The 24801-nt window shown below is 41.8% G+C and overlaps 1 protein-coding gene across 2 annotated transcripts in view; it reads right to left on the minus strand.

Moving 5' to 3' along the window:
* Positions 1-3404, minus strand: part of LOC120940283 (collagen alpha-6(VI) chain-like) — a 195157-nt gene extending 191753 nt beyond the window's left edge. For both annotated transcript variants that reach the window (XM_040353050.1, XM_040353049.1), the window contains exon 1: positions 3310-3404. In XM_040353050.1, coding sequence (XP_040208984.1) covers positions 3310-3385 — 76 coding nt within the window. In that variant the 5' untranslated portion in view covers positions 3386-3404. The remainder of the gene's footprint in view (positions 1-3309) is intronic.
* Between the last annotated feature and the right edge of the window lie 21397 nt (positions 3405-24801).

Consider the following 24801-nt stretch of genomic DNA (forward strand, 5'->3'; position numbering starts at 1 on the left):
AGGTTCCCAAGTAAGGCATGAGTAATTAAAGTACGGGTAATTAAAGCACAGTTTTTTTCATTTTTTTGATAGATAAAAGGGTAAGGAATATCTCTCAGGTTTTACTGCTGTCTTTGTCCCCACTAGGGAATCCAAGAATTTAGACAATTTTTAATACATGCAGGCACACTAGAGGTAAGTCCATTAAGTGTGTGGCACCTTCTAGATTTTATTTCAGACATTTACTGTTTTATGATTGCTCGGAGTACACACGTCTTGTGCTCTGGAAGGTGAGATGCAGTGTTCCCCACTTTCCCACCCCTCTCTTCTGTTGCTCATTTACAGTGTTCACATAACACAAAGCACTCTGTGATTGGATTGGGCAGAAGTGGGCACAGCAGCTACGCGTGACTCTGTAGCTACAGGAGTTGAGACCAGAAAGTCCGGCATTGGAGCTCCAGTAGTATAAAACAGCTTCACTACCTGGAGCTCCATACAACTGCTGTAAATAAAAGACAGGCACCTCATTGGACTTTACTCAGAGTAAGCCAACACATGTTACAATGTGGCCGAAGTCCTGAAATTAAGCTATAAATCATTATGTAGAAATTTACTCTCACTTCATGTTGCATGTATGCAAAAGAAAAACAAGGGGAAATTTCCCAAAATTAAAGACACAGATGACAAAAAACCTGATAGTTTTGTAACAATTCTCTACACCTAAATATATGGTTACCATTCACCCTTTTTTGCAGAGCACACTACCCATTTTGATGGGTCTGGGCTTTGTGTGTTACTTACTTTTACCACTTTAAGCCCTGCCACTTTATCAAAATTTGCCCACACCCAAAATGTACTGCAGCATGTTTATACTGGCGGATGTGGACAATGACAAACATAAAAACGGTGGCCAGCCTTGTGTAACCCCTCTTTCTCCCAGCATGCCCCAGTTTGTAACAAAACAGTCCTCTGTTCCTCAATGAGCTTAGAGAAAAGGATTTGATGGAGAGTACAAAAATCGAATTTTCTTTCTTTTTCATTGAGGGACACAGGATTCAGGGACAATTGGGACATCCAAAAGCAGTCCAAAGAAGGGTGGGTAACAGTAAACAAAATAATAAAAAATAACTGCAGTGAAATCTTCCCAAATTAAAACTAAAAATGGGGGCCACACCCGACGGAGGCGGATGGAATGTAGAGACTCAATCGGATAACATCATAAAAAGACCAGCACGAACAGTTTGTAGATGAGGTCTTGATTAAAGAAAAAAAATTCTGAAAAAATCCAGTAATCTAGTGAATCAGTAGAGAAAAGTTGTCCATATTTCTAGGACACTAGAAAAAAAAAACGGAAGCATGCTAGGAGGGGTTAAACCAGACTGGTCACTATTTTTGTTTTCCAGTTTTCGGAAGGTGGCAGCATAAACCAATTGTGGCAGTATAACCCAATTGTCTCTGAATCCTGTGTCCTTCAATAAACTTCAAGAAAAGGATTTTACAGTGAGTACAATAATCCAACAATATTTTCTATTGAATGTGGTCATAGGTAAGGGTAGGTTCTTCAATACTGAACCCTGTGTCCCTCAAACGAGAATGCAAAATATATACAGTGTGAACATTTCAGTTAAACTTCCAAAGATGATTAAATTCCTAAAATATCTCAGATGTTAAAAGACATTTCTGGAAGCAGACACATTCATTAAACTATAAATGATTCCTCAAAGGTTTGAAAGTAAACAAGCCAAAGCAACACAAATAAATCAGTACTTGCTTTGCTGTAAAGAATTACAGCAAAATACGATTAGACAATGTCCCCAGGGTTTGCGGTTCTTTAATTAGCCAGTAAAGGATGATAATAATTACCTTTTTTTACTATTTTCTGGCATTAAAGAGCAATGAAACAAACTGAAATAAACATGTTCAAGGTTTTTTATAAGAGTGTATCATGTATATTTTGCGTGCAAACAAAACACAGTAAAAATAAATAAAATAACATGTATTACAGTAAATGAACACACTTGTGCATTCAAAGGAATTGTACAGTTATCAGCAACACAGCTGAATTGTATATACACAGCTGTTTAGCCTTTGTTTGCCTTTCAGAGATGCCACAGGAAATTCTATCCTAGTTACACATTTAATTTAACTGGACCACAAAAACTGAGTCATGGAGCTTAACACTAATGATTTGGTTTATGGCTTTTGGATAGGAATGATTTTCAGATTTGTGGCTACTAAGAGTTTAAGGCGAGCCCTGCAGGTTTTAAAATTAGTAGTCCAGGTAAATTCATGTGCAGATTCACCCAGCAGAACTTTTCCTTAAACCATAATGCACTGCATGGCTTTTGAACTATGGCCAGCAGGCTTAGAAGGGACAATGGGGGGGTTTGATAAGCAATAAACGTCAAGGCACAGAGCAGTGGCAGCTGGTGCTCAATATTTTGAGGGGGGCGGCAAACCAACACCACCCCCCACGAGAGACAGATGGGAAAGTGGTGATCAGAGTCCTCCTTACCTTTGGAGGCAGATGAAAAAGGATCCGGGGTAGGGCTGCTGCTCCTCATTCCAGCTTCTCTTTGCTCCGGGCAGTGGCTTCTTCTCCCGGTGAAACAGGAATTGGGTCCTGAGATTGGCCAGGAGTCCTAAGAGCCAATTCCTGATTGACCGGGAGGAAAATAGACAATAGCAAAAATTATTTGCTATTGTCACACAACTGGATGGACTCAGGGCGCAGTGCTTTTTTGCAAAGTGCACTTGAAATTGCACCGAAAGTGCACTTGGAAATGCAGTCGCTGTAAATCTGAGGGGTAGATCTGCAATGAGGGGAAGCTCTGCTGATTTTATTATCCAATCATGTGCAAGCTAAAATGCTGTTTTTTATTTTCATTGCATGTCCCCCTCGGATCTACAGCGACTGCACTTCCAATTGCACTTTCAGTGCAATTACAAGTGCACTTTGCACTTGTAGTGCAAAGTGGATTGCCTTTCGTAAATAACCCCCATAGTGTATGCAGACTTAAATATACCCAAAGCCAAAATGTATTCCTTTAATTTGAATAAAGAAGGGGAATTGTTAAAAACTGTACAGTTTTCACTTCTCCCACACCTCAATGGGGAGATTTTCTTCTACTTCCCACTAGAAGACTCCCCTTTTGCTGTTCTGGTGACAACTCAAACTCACCACACAACAGTATATTGAAGTATATCTAATGGCATGGAATAGGACAGATGGACAGCTTGTGTACAGCTTAAACACAACTTCTTGACTTGAGGTACAGGTCAGGATGTAAAGCAATATATACATTTGTTAAATGAAACACAAATGCATACCTGTTTTCTGTGTGTTTGTTACATGAACTGTAAATCCAAAGAGCAAGAACCAGAAAAGTGATCTCCAGTGTCCCATTTTTTAATGAAATACTATCTGTAATGTAAAAAGAAAAGAGTATAAATAATAATAGTATATATACACACATATATTTAAAGGGGTTGTAAACCCTCGTTAGAAAAAAACAAAAAAACATGTCATACTTACCTCCAATGTGCAGTTTGTTTTTCACAGAGTGGCCCCTGGCCTCCTGTTCTGGGGTCCCTCAGAGGTGCTGGTGGCTCCTCCCTGCATCGAGTGTCCACATTGGTGGACACCCGTGTGGGCGCACTCCCGAATCCCGCATCTATGTTCCGGGTCATTGGATTTGATTGACAGCAGCAGAAGCCAATGGCTGCGTTGCTATCAATCTATCCAATCAGGACTTGAGACACCAGCTAGGGCTGGTGTGCTCGTTCCTGGAAAGATCGGGTCAGGTAAGTAGACAGGGGCCCGGGGGGAGGGGGGCTGCAGCGCCACAGAAGGTTTTTCACCTTAATGCACCTCCCCCTGTCAGTCCCCTCCCCCCACAGTTATAATCACTCTCTAGGTTAGACATTTAACCCCTTGATCGCCCCCTAGTGTTAACCCCTTCTCTGCCAGTGACATTTATATTCAGAATTCGAAAATTGGGAAATTGGGAAGTTCGAAATTCGAAAATCGGAAATTCAAAAATTCGGAATTCGAAAATTCGGAAATTCAAAAATCCAAAAATAAGAAAGTATATAATAATAACTAACTATTATATTATAGGTATTAGGTATAGGTAACAAATACAAATTTATATGAAGTTAGGAATTATATGAAATAAAGAATGTTGCATCTAAACAAATGGAACAAAACTAAATATTAATAAATAATAATACATTTTTATTATTATTATTGGTATTTATTATTATTAATTTGTTACATTCCATTTGTTTAGATATGGCATTCATTTTTATGGATAACTCGTAACGTCAGATAAATTCCTATTCGTTACGTTCACTAACAGCCAAATTTGAAAGGAAATTCCAATACCTATAATTTAATAGTTAGTAATAGTCAAGTTATTATAAGTTAGTTATTATTTCAGATTTTTGAGTTTTTGGGTTCTTGAATTTTCAGATTTTTGTTCTTATTTTCTGATTTTCATTCTTTAGAATTTTCTGCTTTTAATTTTTATTTCTGTATCTCCGAATCTCCAAAATTCCGAATCTCTGAATTTCCAAATTTCTAATTTCCAAATTTCCAAACTCCAAATTTTCGAAATACAGAGTTTCAAAAATTTCTAATTTTCAGATTTTCTCATTTCTAATTTCTGAATTTTGGAATTTCCGAAATTAGTAATTTTCAAGTTTTCGAATCTTGAATTTCCAAATATTCGGAAAAATTCCGAAATTCGAAAATTCAGAAATTCTGAAAAAATCGCAATTTGGAAATTCAAATATTGGGTTATTCGGATTTAACAAATTCGTCTAAATTCGTTAAAAAAAACGAATTTGGAACAAAACTAATTGCACATGTCTAATGCGAACGTGGGGACACAACAAGCTGCAGCACCGAGCCCTGTCCTGCATCCTTTTGAGTTGCACGCAGCGTTACCCAGTGTGCTGTGAATGAAATATATCGTTCCTGTCCATGCTTGCTGGACCACGTGTCAACAGTAAGGTGGATTTTACGACTGACTGCATTGCCCAATGATGCCAGATTATTCCTTTCCACGTGATGGTAGAGAGATGGAACGCCCTTTACGTGAAAAGTAGTAGCGACTGGGAACCTGCCAATGTGGTACAGCACATTGTGCGAATTCGTGGAAGGGGGCAGAATCCACCAGGCTGAAAGGCAGAAGTTGGAGAGACAACAGCTTTGATAAGCTTGCATTATGAAATGAATACACACTATCTGTATTGCGTTACAATAGGTAATTGCCCTTAATTGGAAATCTAACGCAGTCCTATTAACCTTGCGTGTGGATCAAATAATGGTATCTGAAAAAATATTTCATACACTGCATGACTCATTGCCTACCTATGACGCTAAGTGGAACCCTTGGTTCATCTATCGCAGTGGTTCTCAACCTTTCTAGTGCCGTGACCCCTTGAATCAAATTTCCCAAGTTGTGGGGACCCCTAGCAGTAAAATTTTCGTAGCATGGGTTGTCAGCACCCAAGGCAAGACGAGTAATTTGTGCCCCTAACCCACATACTTTTAGCGCTCCATGAGTCCCTTCCACATGTACAGTAATAAAACCCCTTATGGTACATTTTAGGATGTACCACTCTCTCTTTGTTCTCTTTTCTTTCCCTTTTAGCTCTCTCTATCCTAATTTCTTGTTTTTTCCCCCATCCCTCTGTCTAGCCCTTTTGCTTGTTCTTTCTCTTATTCTTTCTCTCCCTTTTTCTTTGTTCATCCCCCTCTTTTCCTCTCTCTTCCATGTATTCTTATTTTTTTTCCTTCTCTTACTCCCTGGGGGGTGGGGGGAATGGAATGAGTGGCAGTGCTGGCTGGGGAGTTGGGATAAGTGGCAGTGCTGGTGGGGGGGTGGGATGAGTGGCAGTGCTGGGGGGAGTTTACCCAACTTAGGTGCTCTTGATCAAGGTCATCTGCTGATCTGAGATCTGTAGTGGGTACTTTTAATGGCAATTGTAATCACAGGTAGTGTTTCTCATTGTGTCTCCAGCTTCACTGTGTCTACTCCCACCTCACATTCCTCACAAATCAGTTGACCTCTAGTCTCTGCCCCCCAGCCATGTTGCGACCTAAATGGGCGGCTGCGAAGAGGCTGAGTGGGCGGCCTTGGGCTCCAGGAACAGCCCAGCTGGGCGGCCACAAAAAGGCTGGGAGAGCGGTGTGGGCTGCAGGAACAGCCCAGGATTCAGTGACCCTTGACAAATCGTCATTCGACCCCCAAGGGGTCCCGACCCCCAGGTTAAGAACCACTGATCTATCGTCTTCAAGAATGTTATTGTTTTCTTTTTTGTTTTGGCCTCTTCTGGTTGCTGTTTTGTTTTGTATATTCCATGTAGAGGTTGAGATCATACCACACCACGATCTTTGAGTATGAGTATGATTATTTACAATATTTTGATGATCAATGTACAACCTTGTAAGCAAAATAATTTTCCATATGTTGATTTATATTGGATACCATTTTGTATTGTAAACCTCTTTTTTCTAATAAAGATACTTAGTAAAGAAGGGGTTCTGTTATCCTTACTGAGTGTCATATGACGTCCAGCATGCCGGCACGTAACCGCGGGGGCGCGCAGCGGGGCGATCGCAAATGCTGCGTGTCAGTCTGACACACCGCATCTCTGATCATGATAAGAAGCCTCTGAGGCTTCTTACCACGTCATCAGCTGTGACCAATCACAGCTGATCATCGTGTGAACCAGGAAGTGCTGGTAAACGGCATTCCTTAGTTCGCGCTGACAGGGAGAGCCAATAGGTGGCTCTCCCTGTCAGAGGGGGACATTGATTATCAGCACAGCCCCCATCAAATGTACCCATCAGCTGCCAATCAGTGCCCAGCAGCTGCCAGTCAGTGCCCCATCATTAACTCCTGTCAGTGCCCAATAAAGTGCCAATAAGTGCCCACCACAGAGCAAATCAGTGCCCCCATAGTGCCAGCTAGTTTCCATCACAGTGCCAATCAGTGCCCAGCATTAACACCTGTCAGTAGCTGCCCAGTCATTGCTGCCCAGCAGTGCCATCTATTAGCGTCCATCAATGCCACCTGTCAGTGACAATCAGTGCTGCCTATCAGTGCCAATCAGTCCTGCCTATCAGTGACCATCAGTGCCGCCTGTCAGTGCCCATCAGTGCTGCCTGTCAGTGCCCAACAGTGCTGCATATCAGGGCCACCTATCGGTGCCCATCAGTGCTGCATATCAGTCCCGCCTATCAGTGCCCATCAATTCTACATATCAGTGCCTCCTCACCGGTGCCCACCAGTGCCAACTCATCAGTGCCCATCAGTGCCGCCTCATCAGTGCCCGTCAGTGAAGGAGAAAACAACATTTTATAACAGAAACAAAGAAAAACGTATTGTTTTCAAAAATTACGATCTTTTTAGTTTGTTTAGCAAAAAATAAAAACCCCAGAGGTGATCAAATACCACCAAAAGAAAGCTCTATTTGTGGGAAGAAAATGCAGTTTGGTTGCAGTGTTGCATTAACGCTATTAACGCTAAAGTAAATATTTAGAATAAAGGCATGAACAATACTAGTGCCCATTAATATTTGGCTGGTTTCTGTATGTACATAGTGAATGGTCGTCTACAATATATTCAGAAAAGCAAACATTTGGAATTACGGCATGGGCAACACTGGCGTATAACTGCCTGCTCATGTTTGCTTGATTTCTGTTCCTGAAGCTGTACAAGGCTACAGGAAGATGATGGTCTTTGATCACGTAGCGAATGATTTGGTTGGGTGACCATATAATTTACATATTTTTTACCATTTTAATGTTTAAATTACAACTCATAAATTGTGTAGTAGAAATATGTTTTATGTGTTAACCTTTTTTTGCATATTGTCACCATAGTATAGGAAACAGTATTACATAATTGTTGGATTTCATGGTGGTGACATCATTTATTGCCCAAGCCTAGCCAATTCCCGTTACACTATCTATCCCACAATCTTTTGGCTTGGATCTTAAATCTCGATAATCACATTGCTATTATAATAACCATGATCTATCATTACACAGTGATTGCCAAAGCTTTATTTTTCCCACAGCAATTCTAGTGACCTGAAGTACTTACTAGCAGTTATGCAATTGGTGAAAGCATCAAACTACCCTGTACAGAGACTCTTACATTTGAACTAAAGTACAGAAAAAAAAAAAATATATATATATATATATATATGTATATATATATATATATATATATATATATATATATATACATGTATTTTTTTTTTTTTTTGCAAAAGAGACATGCAACGTTGTGGAAAAATAATTGTATCTCATGCTCCTTGCAACTTTTATTTTTTTCTTTACAATACTCATTTATGTGCAGTGTACATCCCAGCTCTATTCTCAAAATGCCCCCCCCCCCCCAAAAAAAAAAAAAAGATTCAGGTACGAGGGACGTGTGCAGGAGTTACATCATCAGTTTGCTCATTAGTCAAAGATCTGACCTGTCTCTGCTAGGGGAGTGGAACAATAACAGGTAAGAGTGCCATAATGTATATTAATGTTATACTTGCAGATTAAGGTGAGAGACCACTCACCAAGATGCAGACTGTAGTTTTGCTTTAAAGTGGATGTAAACCCAATTCATGAAATTTGAGCTGGGCACATATATCTGCAGTATTTTGTTATCTCTCTTCAATGAGCTAAGTCCCGTAGCTCTCTCCTGAACCGTTCCTCTGTTATCAGCCTGATAACTCCTGACAAAATTCTCGGACACTTTAGACAAAAGCAGCCTAAATCTTCAGTCCAGGGAGGTTGCTAAAATAGATTGGTAGGGAGCAGGACCGACCTATTAATTTTGACAAATTTTTGGGAGTTAATCACTAGGGGGCGCTGAAGGGGTTAAGTGTGACCTCATATATGTTTCTAACTGTAGGGGGGCAGGGCTGGACATGTGACGTCATCGATCGCCTTTCCCTATATCAGGGAACAGACGATCAATGACAGCGCCACAGTGAAGAACGGGGAAGCTGTGTTTACACACAGCTCTCCCCATTCTTCAGCTTCTGGGACCGATCGCGGGACTCCGGCGGTGATCAGGTCCGCAGGTCCCGCGGCCGCGGGCACGAAGCTTTGGCCCGTGACCCGTGGCTGGGGACTTAAAGAGGACGTACAGGTACGTGCTTGTGCCCAGCCATGCCATTCTGCCGACGTATATGTGCAGGAGGCGGTCCTTAAGTGGTTAAAGTGGTTGTAAAGACACAAGGTTTTTTACCTTAATGCACTCTATGCAGCAGCCCCCCTAATACTTACCTGAACCCCCTCTCTATCCGGCGATGTCCACGAGAGCCTTGCCTTTCCAGCGACTTACACTCCTAATTGGCTTTTGGCAGCAGCGGGAGCAATTGGCTCCCACTGCTGTCATTAACAGCCAGTGAGTCAATCAGGAGGGGCTATGGTCAAGCCACCACTCTGTGTGTGAATGGACACACAGAGCCATGGGCCGAGAGCACGCCTGCTTGGGTGCCCCCAGAGCAAGCTGTTTGCTCTGGGGGCACCCAGCAGGAGGAAGGAGCCAGAAGAGAAATCTGAGAAGAGGAGGATCCAGGCTGCTCTGTGCAAAACCATTACACTTAGCAGGTAAGTATAAAGGGCCAGATTCACAGAAAAAGTACGCCGGAGTATCTGCTGATACTCCGGCGTACTTTCAAATTTGCTGCGTCGTATCTTTATTTTGAATTCTCAAACAAAGATACAACGGCATTTGGCTAAGATCCGATAGGCGTACGGCTTCGTACGCCTTCGGATGTTAGGATGCAATACTTCGGGGCCCGCATCGGGTATGCAAATTAGTTGTTTAAGGCGATCCACGAAGGTACGCGCGTTCGCCGCATTCTCTTACGTCGTCGCTAGTCGGCTTTTCCCGTCGCAAAGTTACGGCTGCTATTTAGGTGGTGTAAAAATAGACAGGCCATGTTAAAGTATGGCCGTCGTTCCCGCGTCGAATTTCAAATTTTTTATTTTTTTGCGTAAGTCGTCCGGAAATACAAAAGGATGTAACAAACGTCGCCTTTAAAAAAATTACGTCGGGGCAACGTCATTTTGCGCAAAGCACGGCGGGAAATTTCAAAACGGAGCATGCGCAGTACGTTCGGCGTGGAAACGTGCCTAATTTAAATGATACACGCCCCATTTGAATTAGGCGGGCTTGCGCCGGACGGCTTTACGCTACGCCACCGCAAGTTTACAGGCAAGTGCTTTGTGAATCAAGCACTTACGCTGAAAACTTGCGGCGGTGTAACGTAAATGGGATACGTTACGCCGCTGGATTTCTACATGAATCTGGCCCAAAGTGTTTGTTTTTTTTAACCACTTGCCGCCCGCCCTATTACAAATTGACGGCGGTAAAGTGGTTTTAATATCCTGACTGGACGTCATATTACGTCCTAAGGATATTGAGCTGCTGCGCGCCCCCGGGGGCGCGCATTGCGGTGATCATTGTTGCAGGGTGTCAGTCTGACACCCCGCAACACCGATCTAGGTAAAGAGTCTCTGACAGAGACTCTTTACCACGTGATCAGTTTTGTCCAATCACGGCTGATCACGATGTAAACAAGGAGAGCCGGTTATCGGCTTTTCCTCACTCGCGTCTGTCAGGCGCCAGTAGAGGAGAGCCGATCGGCTGCTCCTCTGACAGGGGGGGTTTGTGCTGATCAATTATCAGCACAGCCCCCCCGAGGATGCCCCACACTAGACCACCAGGGATGCCACCAGACCACCAGGGATGCCACCAGACCACTAGGGATACCCACCACCAGGTATTCCAACCTTGACCACCAGGGATGCCAATCAGTGCCCACAATGGATGCCAATCAGTGCCCACAATGGATGCCAATCAGTGCCCACAATGGGCATCACTGATTGGCACACATTGTTGTTTGGCACTGATTGGCATCCATAAGTAAAATATAATACAGTACATCCGTGCCACCTATCAGTGCCCATCCATGCCACCTATCAGTGCCCATCCATGCCCATCCGTGCCACCTATCAGTGCCCATCCATGCCACCTATCTGTGCCCATCCGTGCCGCCTATCAGTGCCCATCCGTGCCGCCTATCAGTGCCCATCTGTGCCGCCTATCAGTGTCTATCCGTGCCGCCTATCAGTGCCCCATCAGTGCTGCATATTAGTGCCCATCAGTGCCCATCAATTCCACCTCATCAGTGCCACCTCATCAGGGTCCATCAGTGCCACCTTATTAGTGCCCGTCAGTGCAGCCCCATCAGTGCCCATCAGTGAAGGAGAAAACGTACTTATTTACAAAGTTTTGTAACGGTAACAAATAAAACGCATTTGTTTTTCAAAAAATTCTTTTTTTTTGTTTTTTTTAGCAGAAAAAAAAAATCCCAGAGGTGATCAAATACCACCAAAAGAAAGCTCTATTTGTGGGAACAAAATTATACCAATTTAGTTTGGGTACAGTGTAGCATGACCGCGCAATTGTCATTCAAAGTGCAACAGCGCTGAAAGCTGAAAACTGGTCTGGGCAGGAAGGTGTATAAGTGCCTGGTATGGAAGTGGTTAAACAAGGCTTTAATATCGCTTTAAGCATTTAAAAAATGACTGCAACTGAAAGTTGCTCATCTCTTATCAGAACTCTGGTGATAGATTTGGATTTGATGAATTTTCAGGCTGGGATGTGTCATGTCTGATAAAGTTATACAGCTCTGAACATAATAGCAGCTTTAGAACATTATAATGCTTCTTTGAAACAGCTAATTGTCAAGGATAAAAAGGACACAAATGTTTTCCTTTTGAATATAACACACACTATATACAGCTGTGTAGTCTCCTCATGTTTTATCTCTTGCACACAAACCAATCATTTACGAAGCATTTTTCTCAAGAATATCTCTAAGTACACAAATCTTTCAAGATTATAAAACTCTAAATTATGTAAAAGAACAGACAGCTATTAAGTAACTAGCAAAGTGTGCAAGTTTTAAACTTTTGATGTAAATTATTTTAAAAATAGAGCAATAAAAAACACATGCCAACATAACATTAGAAAGTTTCTCACGCACTGTCAAATTCCAGCTTCCAATTTACACATTAATTATGTGGGGAATGTTTAGTCAGTTGTATTTGTAAGCCACAGTTTCTAGAATTACCAAAAGGGAACTTAAAGCGGAGGTACACCCCAATTTTTTTTTTAAAAGCCAGCAGCTACAAATACGGCAGCTGCTGACTTTTAAAAATGGACCCTTACCTGTCCAGCGCGCCCGCGATGTCGGCAGCCGAGACAGAGCAATTGCTCGTCTCTCGGCTGGCCCCGCCGCCATCCTCGGTGAGGGAATTAGGAAGTGAAGCGTTGCGGCTTCACTGCCCGGTTCCCTACTGCGCATGCGCGAGTAGCGCGGTGCACCCTCACTGGTACCCGCTCTCTCCTGGGACCAGTGTGTTTCCCAGGAGATAGCGGGGGTGGGAGGGGGAGTGGCGTGACTCCCACGGGAGTCTATGCCCGGAAGTGGGTGCAAATACCTGTAAGGTAGACAGGTATTTGCACCCCCTCCCCCCTGAAAGGTGCAAAATGTTGAGGGGGGGGGTTTCCGAAAAGCGGAAGTTCCATTTTTGGGTGGAACTCAGCTTTAATACAAATTTTTTATCATATAGTTCTGTATCACTGGAAACAGCAATAAATACAGAAATGTTACAAATGTAATAAGATACTCTGGGGAATTGTATTAAAACTTGAGCAGACAGAATATGAAGCAGTATTGCATGGCAACCAATCACCTTCTTTCTTAAGTTTGTCCAGTTAAGCTTTGAAAACGAAAGATAGAAAGTGATTGGTTGCTATGCACAGGTGCTCCAAATTCTTTCTTTCCAGTTTTGATATATTCTTCTTTCTTCAGAAATTTGCATTCATTTGTTTTATTCTATATTTTTAAAGGACTTTTGGACATGCATCTTAGTGAACACAACATACAGGGATATGGGCACTGACACACATACACCTACACACAGGGCTGCTGTTAGAAACCACAGGCCCCGTACAGCCAACCTATTAAGGCCCCCCAAAATAAACAACGTTTACTATGCTTCAGTTATGAATGAACATCGTGAGTGATCGGTACAGATCATTACTGGAAATAATCTCCTGCTGAAAGCTGGCAGAAGGGAGTGGAGAAGAAGCCAGCTTTTAGCTATTCAGGGGATCGGTTCCAGTAATTGCCTCCCCACCATGCCGATTACTCTCCCTGCTCAAATATGATTCACCCAATTGCCTGGACCCCCCCTGCTGGCCTGAGCCCAGTACAGGAAAACCATTGGTACTGCCTTATCCACGGCCCTACCTACACAGGTTAAACTGGACTATTGTCTTTATTCAACCTTACCTACTATGAAACTATGAAAGACACCATTTCACATTTCAAAGGAAGAAAAAAGTGAAGTACAGCTGCATGGTAGAACTCATGGGTTGCCTGTTCTTTCATCTGCCTCCTTACCCCACCACTGACATCTGCTACAAGAGCCCCCAGAATCCTACAGTACATAGGTTTAAATTTTGCCTCCAAACACTCAAGTGTGTAGCCGGGCACTCACACAACCAATGTTGCATTGTGGGAGGTAGGGGGGTTGAATATGTGTCCCGCAATATCTGGAATTAGGGGTCTTTATAAACCAGTGAATGTAACATTCAACAAGCATTCTGTGGTGAAGAATCAATCACTCTCATTTACATAAAACACATGGACTTAGAATATTCCCCTGCAGAGAATGGTTGCTAACCACTTGCTTACTGGGCACATATACCCCCTTCCTGCCCAGGCGAAATTTCAGCTTTCAGCACTGTGTTGCTTTAAATTAAAATTGCGCGGTCGTGCGACGTGCCTCCCAAACAAAATTGACGTCCTTTTTTTCCCACAAATAGAGCTTTCTTTTGGTGGTATTTGATCACCTCTGCGGTTTTTATTTTTTGCGCTATAAACAAAAAAAGAGCAAAAATTTTGAAAAAAAAACACAATATTTTTTACTTTTTGCTATAATAAACCACTCTTGCACATGCAGCACCCGGTAATGTAGGCCATACCTGTGTGTCATATTTAGCGCTGAAACATTCTGTGGTCCACTAATGTTACTGTAGCTGTGCTTGTACATCCAGCGTTACTGAGATCACTAGTTCAAGAGTATTCCGATCTACTGTATTATTGCAAGTCTGTGCCACAGTTGCTTAAAGGGGTTGTAAAGGTTTGTTTTTTTATTTTCTAAATAGGTTCCCTTAAGCTAGTGCATTGTTGGTTCACTTAACTTTTCCTTCGATTTCCCTCCTAAGTGTTTTTTTTTTCTTTGTTTTCTTTGTCTGAATTTCTCACTTCCTGTTCCTCCTCAGTAAGCTGTTCTGGCTGACTAACCCCCATGGATGATGGGGGCAAGCTTACTGAAGAGAAACAGGAAGTGAGAAATTCAGACAAAGAAAAAAAAACATTTAGAAGGGAAATCGAAGTAAAAGGTAAGTGAACCAACAATGCACTAGCTTAACCGCTTAACGACCGCCGCATGTACATATACGTCGGCAAAATGGCACGGACAGGCAGAACGACGTGCCCGCACGTCGCTGCCTTTCCGCGGGTCCGATCGGGACCCCCCGGTACATGCGGCGGTCGGTAAGCCTCAGGGAGCGATCCGGGACGAGGGCGCGGCTATATGAAGAACGGGGAGAGCCGTATGTAAACACGGCTTCCCCGTGCTTCACTGTGGCAGCTGCATCGATCGTGTGATCCCTTTTATAGGGAGACACAATCGATGACGTCAGACCTACAGCCACACCCCCCTACAGTTGTAAACACACACTAGGTGAAACATAACTCATTCAACGCCCCCTGTGTTTAACTCCCAAACTGCAACTGTCATTTTCACAATAAACAATGCAATTTAAATGCATTTTTTGCTGTGAAAATGACAATGGTCCCAAAAATGTGTCAAAATTATCCGAAGTGTCTGCCATAATGTCGCAGTCACTAAAAAAATCGCTGATCGCCGCCATTAGCAGTAAAAAAAATTATAATAATAAAAATGCAATAAAACTATCCCCTATTTTGTAAACGCTATAAATTTTGCGCAAACCAATTGATAAACGCTTATTGCAATTTTTTTACCAAAAATAGGTAGAAGAATACGTATCGGCCTAAACTGAGGGAAAAAAAATGTATATATGTTTTTGGGGGATATTTATTATAGCAAAAAGTAAAAAATATTGCATTTTTTTCAAAATTGTCGCTCTATTTTTGTTTATAGCGCAAAAAAAAAAAAACGCAGAGGTGATCAAATACCACCAAAAGAAAGATCTATTTGTGGGAAAAAAAGGACGTAAATTTTGTTTGGGAGCCACGTCGCACGACCGCGCAATTGTCTGTTAAAGCGACGCAGTGCCGAATCGCAAAACCTGGCCTGGGCATTTAGCTGCCTAAAGGTCCGGGGCTTAAGTGGTTAAAGGAACCTATTTAGAAAAAAAAAAAAAAAACCTTTACAACCCCTTTAAGCCATTTTACTAGCCAGTGATTACCTATTGCCTTGTTGTATGTTTACTTGCAACCTATCAATACAAGTCGTTTAACCCTTTTCTGGACTGTGTTGTTCCTCTAAATTGGGTACCAACCTCCTTAAGTCCCTCCCACAAGCTGTTACAGTATTGTGCTGTCTTTTTTTTTCTTTTGAGTACAACAGCTGGGGTTCTGCTTTAAACCCATCCCCCACTACATTACGTAATCCTAATGGATATTGTCCCTTTTGTTGTGGGATACTGCAACATGCATAAGCACAACAAGCCAGAATCTACAAGAAGATTTGGGGTTTTACTGGGGTACAGGTTGTAGGAATCTAAAAATTCCTGTAGACACTTGGTATTGTCTAGTTTCCATGCACAGCTTACATTTACTAGTTTTCCTATGTTGCAGGCATTTAAAAACAGCCCTGCCTTAAGGCATGTTCGCATCAGGTTATCTGCAACTTATCTGTAGCTTCAAAGACTATTTCTGAATGGAACCCTACATAAAAAGGTGACGGGCTTTGGAATTGGCCATCATGATTCTGCCGCAGTCTACACAATTAACATTTGATCTTAGCAGCTGCACAGCAGCTGTGTCTTGTAAGTTTTCTGGCCCCCGCACACCATTTCCCTTTTCTAATGAGCATTATAAACACTGAAACAGCGCACTTCATCAGACAGGACTCATAAAAGTAATGCATTCATGTGTATTTAGGCAAAGACAAGGACCACACATAGATATTTGCCAGAAACTGCATCATATGTGTTTTAATAGGCTATGGCTGAAATAAAAAGAAAAGAAAGCCTGTTTATTTATTGGAGACAACATATTTCGACAATAGTGGGTAATCTGTTTAGTTAGCAGCTGATGATTTTAAAAAATTATGTGATAACAAAATATGTACCTTTTGAAATTTCTGAAACAATAAAAAACGAATGCCGCGTACAGATGGTCGTTTTTTGTGATAGAAAAAAATGATGTTTTATGTGATGAAAAAAAACGACGTTTTTCAAACTTCATTTTCAAAAACGATGTAGCATACACACCATCGTTTTTTCCAAAATCTCTAGCAAAGCGCGGTTACGTTCAGCACGTACGACGGCACTCTGTTCCATTCAAACTTGCGTCCTAACTGAGCATGCGCGGGTTTAAAAACTTTGTTTTAAACGTCGTTTTAGCCTACACACGGTAATTTTTTATGACACAAAAAACGACGTTTTGAAAAACGACACAAAAAATTGAAGCATGCATCAATTTTTTTTTTGTCGTTTTTCAGAAGACATAAAAGGACGTTTTCCCCACACACGGTCATTTAAAATTACGTTTTTAAAAACATCACATAAAGCGACCGTGTGTACGGGGCATCAAAGAAAACATTAGTAGACTTCTGCAGTCAAGGCATGATAAGTACTCATATCTGGGAATTCCTTGGCTTTTTCCTTGGAAACCCTGGTTAATCAATTTTATTTACTAGATCTTTAAGCTGCTGGGATTTCCCACTAGTTTAATAGAGAGATTATTGTCACTACTGTCAGTCAGCAACTGGAGCAACACGCCGGTGCAAAAGAGAAGTAGACAGCTAAAAGGAGGTGCAGGTTGTGTTTTCTCCTTCTTCAGCTCCTTCCTCTGACCACACATATTCTCAGAAGGATATGATGCACACAGGCCTGGAGTAAAGGTAAGGGTAGATAGGGGAAGCAAACTTGGGCTCCTATATTGTTAGTGTTATTGTCATTGACTGCATAATATAAAGACTGACCATATTGCATATTGTAACATTGCCTACCTTCTTCCCCCTTGTTGTGTTGTTAAAGGGGAAGTTCACCCTAATACTAAAGTCTCTAAATCTACAGACATCCATGATCTAAGACTAACCTATCTAACCCTGTAAAGAAGAAATCGCTATACATAACTTTTTTGAAGCCGCTCCGTTCTGGTCTCCAACGGCGGAAGCTCTGCAGGGGAGACAGCCGACAACTGCTGGGAAATTAATGGTGAGTTACGTCACCCATAGAGTTACTATGGGGCTTCCGTTGTTGGCTGCCTCTTCTGCACACGCCTATACAGCGAAGCCACCGCTGACAGCTCAGCGATTTCTTCTTTATAGGGCTTGATAAGTTAGTCTTAGTTAGTGGATGGCTGTAGATTTTGAGATTTTAGTGTTAGGTTGGACTTTCCCTTTAATATTGTATTGGACAACCCTCCTCTGGCCAGCAGGTATAGATCCAAGTCTAATGAACCTATAGACTCCAATGAAGAATGTCTGAAACCCTGGGATGTATGGGTATAACTGGCTCTCTGAAATGTAGGCGCCAATAGACCCTGTGTGAACAGGAGGAGCCTGAGAGAGGTTTTATTGGATTGCCCAGGAAAGCCCACTCTCTTTGACGCAGTAGGAGTCCATGCATTCAGACCTGTATGAGCTGGGAACCGAGTCAGTCCTAAGGAGCCTGAGGTTGAGAGTTTGCAGAGTAAACAGCAACACTGCCAGACTTGTCGACTTGTTGACCCTGCAGGGTTGCCAACGAGACCAGAGCATTCATCAGAATTTCCATCCTGCCTATTCAAGTTGCACCCACACCAGAACAAGACTGAAGAGGCTCCTTTCATCACAAAAGCCACATCTGGGAGTTGGTGAGAGGGCCGCTGACCCACCTTGTACTTTTAGCAGTAGACAAGCTGCTGAAAGCAGGAGTATTATAGCATCCAAACTACATTCATTCATAGCAATCTGGTACTTCACCATATCCAAGTCCATACCGTACCATTGCCAACTCAGAGCCGCAGTCATTCTTCAATATTATGTTTGGCCCACTTCTATTTTTCCTTTTACTGAACTGTGTTGCATCTAGACATGTGCATTCGTTTTAGTCCGATGCATTTTCGTTCGAATTTCGGGTATTTTCGATATCGTTTTAACAAATGAAAACGAACGTGTAGAATCCGAAATCCAAAAGATCCGACATAAAAAATGCTTTATTTTTGTTTTTGTTGCTACAACAGTTCGATATAGATAGGAGATTCGACATGATGCTGACAATAGCAATCTGTGTCTATCGAACCTGTGGTCAAATGTGCCTAACCTTAACTCTATTAGTCCAAGATTATTCTACATAGAGGGGAAAGATTCAACATAGAGAGAAAAGATTAGACATTATAGAGACAGTGTTGGGGTAGACCATTCGACAGGAACGACGAAGATTCGTTGAAGCAGCGAAAAACATACAAACGTCGAATCTGTCATTGAAGGCTTATGGTGTCTGTCGAAAGTTCTAAGAAGATTCGACAAGCAGCTAAACTGTACGACGCCGCAATCGTACATTTCCGGTCAAATGCTCGGCCCATAGGCTATAGAAGAATTTGAATGTTGGTTGACTAGTAATAATAATTTATAAATATAATTATTACTAGTGTCATACAACATTAGAATTCTTCTATAGCTTGTAGGTGGAACATTTGACCGGAAATGTGTGATTGCGGCGTCATACAGTTTAGCTGCTCCGTCGAATCTTCTCAGAACATTAGATGCCATAAGCCTTCAATGACAGATTCAACCTTAATTGATTTAGATTTTCGGACGAATGTATTTTTTAACAAAACAAAATAAATAAAAACGAATTTAACTAAATTAATTAATTTTTCGGATGAAAACAAAATTACGAAACAAAATATTTCAGTGTGCACATGTCTAGTTGCATCTGTTGTCATCTTAGTGCCTGCAGGGTTGAAGAACTATTAAAAGTGCATCAACGTTGATTTAAGGACCCTATCATAAGCTGACAGAAGATACATTTTAGGGACAACCCCTATCAGTCAGCTTGAAATTTTCTCTGATCCACCCTCCTCTATTGTCTGTTGTTCAAAATTCACAGGGCCTACCCATTTGGTTTAGGACTAGCTTTGCCATCATCAGCACACATTGGCAGTATGGTTCCTGTATTACTTCTCACATTTTAGGTGGCATTGCTACTGTTTATGTTGGTCTGGGAGGTTTATGTCTCTTATGTCCAGCCCACCCATTTTTTTATGCAGGACTATGTTCTCACAATTGTCAACTTACTTGTACTTGCCTGGTTATCAGTTTTGATGAATAATAATACATTAAGTTTACAACTGCTTTGGTACCTGTTTTCAAGGTAGCATTGTTATTGAGTGATAGGAGTTATCTGCTATGGTGCCAGCTTGCTTTTTCCAAACAACCTAGTGTGTCAGAGGGGCTGAGGCCTTTGGGGAGGTCGAGGCAGAAAACAGAGGGTCCATCTTAACCAGAGGCTCAATCAGGGGTAGTGCTATATCCATTATTTAATTAAATCTAACCCCCTACAGTGAAAATTAGCCCTGAACACCTAAGCTAACTGAGCTATGGGGAACGGATATGCAGAAGGAGTTAAAGCGGAGTTCCACCCTAAAAATGAACTTTCTATTAACAGCTTGCCTTTAATGTAAAAAATATATATTTTTTTTAACTCACTTCTATCTGGCTGTTACTAGGCAGATTTCGTAATCTGCCTAAGTTCCTGGTTCTAGGTGGTTCAACTTCCTGTCCTCAGACCCCATTGCCTCCTGGGAAATGATGACACTCATTTCCCAGGAGTCTCTGGGCATTACTGTGCCTAAAAATCGCCCAGTATGCACCTCTCCCTGAAAACCAGGAAGAAAAGGGAACTGGGCTTCACATGCCCACACATATGATGGATATGGCCACAACATGAGCTGGAGGATATAAGGCAAGTGTTTGCAATGATTTCTGGAATGGTTGGGGAGCTATTAATATGTTTTAGGGACTATTTAATGTGATTAATTTTAGCTTGCAAAAAAAAAAAAATTATGCCCGGAACCCCGCTTTAACATACTCTACATATTCTATTAGCAGAAGATTGGATCCCATAGAGAGATTCATAAAAATGCTCCCTATACTTGATTCTTTTTATTTGAACTTGTAAAGGGACCATAATAAATAAACATCTTTATTTATTATGGTCAGGACTTTATTAGTCCGGAAAATATCAAGTACACAGGTGAATACATAAAACAATAAATATGATTTTTTTTTTTGTACTAAGTGACGCTCCATCTTTCTTCCAAATCTCTAGTCAACGTCTAAAATGTTTATCCTTTTCAGCTTTAACATAGCAACTAACCTCTCCCATTGGATGTAATATATACAAGTACAGTATAATAAACATTTGTCCAGCTTGTGCAGATGCTTAAACTCATATTCAGGTACAAATAAATCTTATGAGAGTGAGGTTCAACAAGTCAGCACTGTCAAATAAGTATATCGTCGGTAATAACAGACCGATTAGCTATCATAAACAGCTCACAGCTGTAAGGAAAGTGGAATCCCATCTCTGTAATCAGAGACATTGTCGTTAGTAATGATTAAATTGCAATCTGTTTTGTACATATTCCTTGGTAGCTAATCAAGTAAATCAGGCTAACATGTAACTTGGCCAAATTGCTCCCAGGATTTTGACTGATAACATCATGCAGAACTTAGTACAGCTGTATAGTATATCCTCAGAGCTAATGTTTTTTCCTGATTCCGTTATAATGACATTGCATCAAATCATTTATTGAGATCTTATCCCGATCTTCAATTTCACTTTTTCTACTTGACAACTGCCAATCAACTGACGTTCAGGACACAACATTATTTTACGGTATTTTATTGTTGCATATGTACTGTACAGCCATGACCAGAGGTTTTGAGAAGACAAAAATAGAAATTTTCACAAAGTCTGCTGCCTCATGCCGCGTACACACGACCGTTTTTCATGACGTGAAAAATTACTTTTTTTTTAATGTCATTAAAAACGACCGTGTGTAGGCTCCAGAGCATTTTTCATGACGTGAAAAAAGGGCATTAAAAATTTAGAACATACTCTATTTTTTCTTGTCGTTTTTCACGTTTTTCACGTTGTCGTAAGTGGCCGCTTACATTTGTAGGTGCACTGAGGCTGGATAGCAGTTACCGTGGCTGAGTACACAAAGTCCCGTAATGAAGATAGCATGGAAACTGGCTAGTTTGACACATAACTCCTCTATAAAATATTCCGCCTATGAATAGATATCACATACGGCATTGTCGCATGCAAATAACTAATTCCTGCGAAATATTGGATTATTGTTAAACATATATAAAACATATTTGTAAAAACCACATGAAATAAGCAAATTAATGATAACAGTCCTATAACCATAAAAAATAGTTACATTACAATTAAGATTTAAAATTAAAAAATAAATGTAAAAATTTAATTCACGTCGTAAAAAATGGTCGTGTGTAGGCTTTAACGACGTGAAAAAAAACGCGCATGCTCAGAAGCAAGTTATGAGATGGGAGCGCTCGTTTTGGTAAAACTAGCGCTCGTAATGGAGATAGCACATTCGTCACGCTGTTACAGACTGAAAAGCACGAAGACTGATAAGCGCAAATCGTCTCTCACCAAACTTTTAACATAAAATCAGCAAAAGCAGCCCCAAGGGTGGCGCCATCCGAATGAAACATCCCCTTTATAGTGGTTTGCTAGAGAATTTTTTTCACGATCGTGTGTAGGCAAGGCAGGCTTGACAAGAATCGGGTTGAAAAAAAACGTTGGTTTTTCTAGACCATTAAAAATGGTCGTGTGTACGCGACATCAGTGTTTTTTTGATCTTTTTGCCAGATGTTACTATGGTATACTGAAGTATAATTACAAGCATTTCATAAGAGTCAAAGGCTTTTATTGACAATTACATGAAGATTATGCAAAGAGTCAATATTTGCAGTGTTGACCCTTCTTTTTCAAGACCTTGGCAATTCACCCTGGCATGCTGTCATTCAACTTCTGGGCCACATCCTGACTGATGGCAGCCGATTCTTGCATATTCAATGCTTGGAGTTTGTCAGAATTTGTGTTTTTTTTTTGTTCACCCATCTCTTGAGGATTGACCCCAAGTTCTCAACGCGATTAAGGTCTGTGGAGTTTCCTGGCCATGGACCCAAAATGTTGATGTTTTGTTTCCCAAGTTACTTAGTTATCACTTTTGCCTTATGGCAAGATGCTTCAATCATGCTGGAAAAGCCATTGTTTGGCACCAAACTGCTCTTGGATGGTTAGGAGAAATTGCTCTCAGAGGATGTTTTTGTACCATTCTTTATTCATGGTTGACTGAGAAGCAACCCCACACATTAATGGTCTCAGGATGCTTTACTGTTGACATGACACCGGGCTGATGATAGCGCTCGCCTTGTCTTCTCTGAACAAGGTTTTTTCCGGATGCTCCAAACAATCGTAAAGGGGTTTCATCAGAGAAAATTACTTTGCTCTAGTCCTCAACAGTCCAACCCCTGTTCCTTTTGCAGAATATCAGTCTGTCCCTGATGTTTATCCTGGAGAGAAGTGGATTCTTTGCAGCCCTTCTTGACAACAAGCCATCCTCCAAAATTCTTGGCCTCACTGTGAGTGCAGATGCAATCACACCTGCCTGTTGCCATTCCTGAGCAAGCGATGAACTGGTGGTGCCCGATCCCGCAGCTGAATCAACTGTGGGAGACAGTCAGGGAGCTTGCTGGACTTTCTTGGGCACCCTGAAGCCTTCTTCACAAGTGCAATTTGTGGAATTTATTTTATGGGATTAATTTCATTTGCACTCTGTATAATATTCTGGAGTATATGCAAATTGCCATCATAAAAACTGAGGCAGCAAACTTTGTGAAAAATTATATTTGTGTCATTCGCAAAACTTTTGGTCACGGCTGTATTTGTACCGTATTTATCGCGGTATAACGCACTCCCGCGTATACCGCGCACCCTTAAAGTGGCCCCCAATCCTGTGGAAAAAAAGTTTTTTTGTTTTTTTGTACTTACAGTTTTGGTGTCTTGCGCGGCGTCCATCGGCGGCCTCGTCGGGTCCGGCGTCCTTCTGCAGCTTCGGGTGTCCTCTTCGGCGGGTCCGGCGTCCGTCTTCAGCGGGTCGGGTGTCCTCTTCGGCAGGTCGGGTGTCCTCTTCAGCGGGTCGGGTGTCCTCTTCGGCGGGTCCGGCGTCCTTCTGCGGCGTCCTCGCGTCCTCCCCGCTCGTTTCCCGCGCCGAGTTTGAATACTGCACAGACATATACAGAGCGCAGTACACTCGTGTATTGTCGGCAATGCTCGGCTACCCGCGCTGGCGTCCTGTACGTTCAGGACGTGAGTGCGGAAGGAGACGAGACTGCCCGACTATACCCGAGTGTACTGCGCTCGGTATATGTCGGCGCAGTATTCAAAACTCTGCGCGGGAAAGCGGGTATCGGCGTATACCGCGCACCCACGATTTTGCCCTGATTGTCAGGGCAAAAAAGTGCGCGGTATACGCCGATAAATATGGTAATTGGTTTTGCAAATGATTCTGGATTAGAAGACAGACCAGATTAAGGCTCCATGCACACTAGCATTTTTTTTAATCTCAGGCTCCATGCACAATTACGTTTTTTTTTAAGCTCCTAGAAGCTGATATTAGCATTTTTCTGCTACTAGAAGCTAAATAGTACATGCACACTACATTAGGCTATTAGCATTTTTTGAGCTTCAGCATCTAGGATCAGTGTTTTTCATCCAGCGTTTTTGGAGCTTACAAAAAAACACCAGTGTGTATGGAGCCTTAAATTCATTAGAATGTATTTTTATTAAAGTATATATATATTTTTCTTTGTTTTGGATAAAGTAGAGAAAGTTTAGGACTTGTGTAAATTGATATATTTTTTTATCGGTTTTCTCATTTATACGATTCAACTTCTGATTGTTTTGGTGTTACTGTGCGGTGGCCGCCCAGCGTGGGAGAGAGAACCGGATAACAGGCAGGCAGCCTGAGCCAAGGAGGAGGAGGAAGCAAGCAGGACTAGTGGAGTGGAATATAAATAAATATATATATATATATATATATATATATATATATATATATTCTTTGCAGGGGGAGAGGCCGGAGAGTCTGGAGTGTGGTGCTGTAGGAAAACCTGAGGATTATATTCTATATAAAGGTGAAAAAAAGGTAAGAGTAAGATTACTAAGTAAAGGGGGATCTATTCTATGGAGGACCCTGGCCTGGCCTGCTCTAAAGTGAGATTTATGGGGGACCCTGGCCTGCTCTAAAGGGGGATCTACGGGGACCCTGCTCTAAAGGGGATCTATGGGGGACCCTGGTCTGCTCTAAAGGGGGATCTATGGGGATCCTGGCCTGCTCTAAAGGGGGACCATGGCCTGCTCCAAAGAGGGCCATATTGGCTAAATATATATATTCTTTGTCGGGAGAGCCTGG

The sequence above is a fragment of the Rana temporaria genome, chromosome 5 (assembly GCF_905171775.1).
Source record: "Rana temporaria chromosome 5, aRanTem1.1, whole genome shotgun sequence".
NCBI classification, from domain to species: domain Eukaryota; kingdom Metazoa; phylum Chordata; class Amphibia; order Anura; family Ranidae; genus Rana; species Rana temporaria.